At 35.7% G+C, this 2,770-nt stretch overlaps 1 protein-coding gene across 1 annotated transcript; it reads right to left on the bottom strand.

Annotated features, from left to right (window-relative positions):
- Positions 1-1,235: 1,235 nt before the first annotated feature.
- On the bottom strand, positions 1,236-2,165 carry LOC100022991 (olfactory receptor 14A2-like). The gene has a single exon (XM_001374632.3). The coding sequence runs from the start codon at positions 2,163-2,165 to the stop codon at positions 1,236-1,238; it is 930 nt and encodes a 309-aa protein (XP_001374669.3).
- Positions 2,166-2,770: the final 605 nt, after the last annotated feature.

Raw genomic sequence — 2,770 nt, 5'->3', positions numbered from 1 at the left:
TTTCTTTCTTTCTTTCTTTCTTTCTTTCTTTCTTTCTTTCTTTCTTTCTTTCTTTCTTTCTTTCTTTCTTTCTTTCTTTCTTTCTTTCTTTCTTTCTTTCTTTCTTTCTTTCTTTCTTTCTTTCTTTCTTTCTTTCTTTCTTTCTTTCTTTCTTTCTTTCTTTCTTTTTCTTCTTCTTCTTCTTCTTCTTCTTCTTCTTCTTCTTCTTCTTCTTCTTCTTCTTTTCTTCTTCTTCTTCTTCTCTTCTTTTTCTTCTTCTTCTCCTCCTCCTCCTCCTCTTTCCACTTCCTCATAGTCCTCCTCTTCCTCTTCCTTCTCCTTCTCTTCCTTCTCTTCTTCTTCCTCACCCTTCTACTCCTCCTCCTCCTTCTTTTTGTAACAACAAAGAGTGGCATTAAAACAGTTTCTATCAAGACCAAAGATATGATTATATTTTGATGGAAAAAGAGTTGAGTATTAGAGAGATTGTAGTGGAGTCATGATTGAAGCCTGTCTTTTTCTTTTCAGGGACAATTTTTCCAATTATAATTTTCTGTTTCCCATTTTGCCACTAATATTGAATATTATATAATAAAAATTTCATGGTTTTGTGTGTAATTATCAGTATGAATTAATATAATGTTATATAATATTAGATATAGAGAGAAGTACATACATATTTGAATATAAGAAATTTAATATAAAAACCTCTTTCTTACTTGAAGGGTCCTCTATAGATTTACATATTCACAGAATTCTGGACAAAAATTTCTGGACAAAAGGAAAAAAAAGTGAAATGAGAGTTTTTAGTTAAAAATTATCTGCTCAATATGATTTACTGGGGAATTAAGCTTTGTAACCCAAAACTTGTGATTTAGTTTAGACTGAACCACTCTCTCTTTGTTTTTGAGCAAGTCATTTAACCTCAGGGAGAATCAGTTTCCCAATCAGATAAATAGCATGTTTATAGAGTGTAAGATGAGATATAAGGAAACTGCAAAAGCACATGAAACAAAAGAAAGATTTAGAAATATAATATATTAATATATTTTGGGTACTTATGTAAGCATATATACTCTGAAAACAATTTATTAATAATGTATGGGTGCCCTAAGAGACAGCATTTCATATCTAATGACATTGACAGGAGGAAACGAAGAAAGAATTCAGGCAAGTAAGGACAGAAAAAGCATAGCTGATTTCTTTTTCAGTAAAGCCATCCCACAATTTTGGAAAAAAGATGTTAGTATTCATCTCTATGAGATATGTTTTTGGGCTATTAGCTTTCTCAGAGAAGTCTTCATGTCCTTGTTTCTTAAGCTATAGATGACAGGGTTCAGGGTTGGGGGAACTACAGCATAGAACATAGACAACAACAGGTCAATAACTGAGTCAGATTCCTGAGGTGGCTTTAGATAATCTATGAGTATGGTTGTGATAAAGACCATGAGAACAGTGAGGTGGGGAATACAAGTGGAGAAGGCTTTTGAGCGACCCTCTGGGGTTGGAATCTTCAGCACAGTTGAGAAGATGGGCCCATAAGAGATAGTTATGGAAATACAGCAGAGAATACCATAAGCAACACCCATAGCCAAAGTCACATCTACACCAATGTGTACACCAGAGCAGGATAGTCTAAGTAATGAAGGGACATCACAAAAAAACTGATGGACCTCCTTGGAATGACAGAAAGGCAAAGTGAACGTACTAGCTGAGTACAGAGTTCCAAACAAAATTCCAAAGAACCAGGAAACAGCTGCCATCTTCACACAAAGTCCCCTGGTCATGATGACTTCATAGTGCAGGGGCAGACAGATGGCCACATAGCGGTCATAGGACATCACTGTGAGGAGAAACAACTCAGATGCTCCAAATAAAATGACTAAAAAGAGCTGTAAAACACACCCCATGAAGGAGATAGAATGACTGTTACTCAGGGAGTTTGTGATAGATTTAGGGAGTGTGGTAGAAATAAGGCAAAGATCTAAAAAGGACAGGTTCTTCAGGAAGAAGTACATGGGAGAGTGAAGGTGTTCATCTAGAGATATGAGGGTGAAGATGACCAAGTTGCCCATCAGAGACAACAGGTAGATCAGCAAGAAGAGTATGGCATGCAAGACCTGCAGATCCCAAGATTTGGAGAAGCCCATGAGGAGGAATCCTGTCACTAGAGTGAGGTTGGCCATTTTCTGGGAGTTCTTGTGACTGTACAGAGAAAAGAAACAGGTATCACATAAGGAGGAGCTCTGGCTATTTGGTGACTGAGTCAGGTCTACTCTGTGAAAGTTTATAAATTACAGTCTCACTCCTCTTTGTTTTTGCTATTTGATTAAAGAGAAGATGAAACTCAATTAGAGTACTAACCTTATGCCCGTTAATTTGTTATCTTTTAAATATATTTTGATAGAAATGAACAATATGGAAATACTTTACATGGTAATACATATATAATCCGGAATGAAGTGCTTGTCAATTGTGGGAGGGGAAAGGGAAGAAGGGAGGGAGACAATATAGATCAGATAACTTCAGAAGACTTAGGTGGAAATTTGTGACTAAAATAAAAATAAAGCCTATTTTAAAAGTGCCATGTTAAAAAATAAATATATTTTGAAAACTATATTCCTTTCTGTGCCTTAAAAAAACTATCTAGTTTAGGTGAGAGAATGGAGTGAGAGAATAAGAAAAGTGCAAAGAGATGCAGAGTGAAAAGCATAAGATCTGGACTAGAATGCAAAGGAGAAGGATTCTGAAAAGAATGGAAAACCAGCATAAAGAGGGGAGATGAAGTTGA

Source organism: Monodelphis domestica, chromosome 2 (genome assembly GCF_027887165.1).
Source record: "Monodelphis domestica isolate mMonDom1 chromosome 2, mMonDom1.pri, whole genome shotgun sequence".
In the NCBI taxonomy this organism is placed as follows: Eukaryota; Metazoa; Chordata; class Mammalia; order Didelphimorphia; family Didelphidae; genus Monodelphis; species Monodelphis domestica.
The sequence above is the reverse complement of the archived record's forward strand: the minus strand, read 5'-3'. Positions and strand labels throughout refer to the sequence as shown.

Excerpts from the sequence above, each read along its gene's own strand:
- LOC100022991 (XM_001374632.3), bottom strand. The coding sequence starts at position 2,165 with ATGGCCAACCTCACTCTAGTGACAGGATTCCTCCTCATGGGCTTCTCC.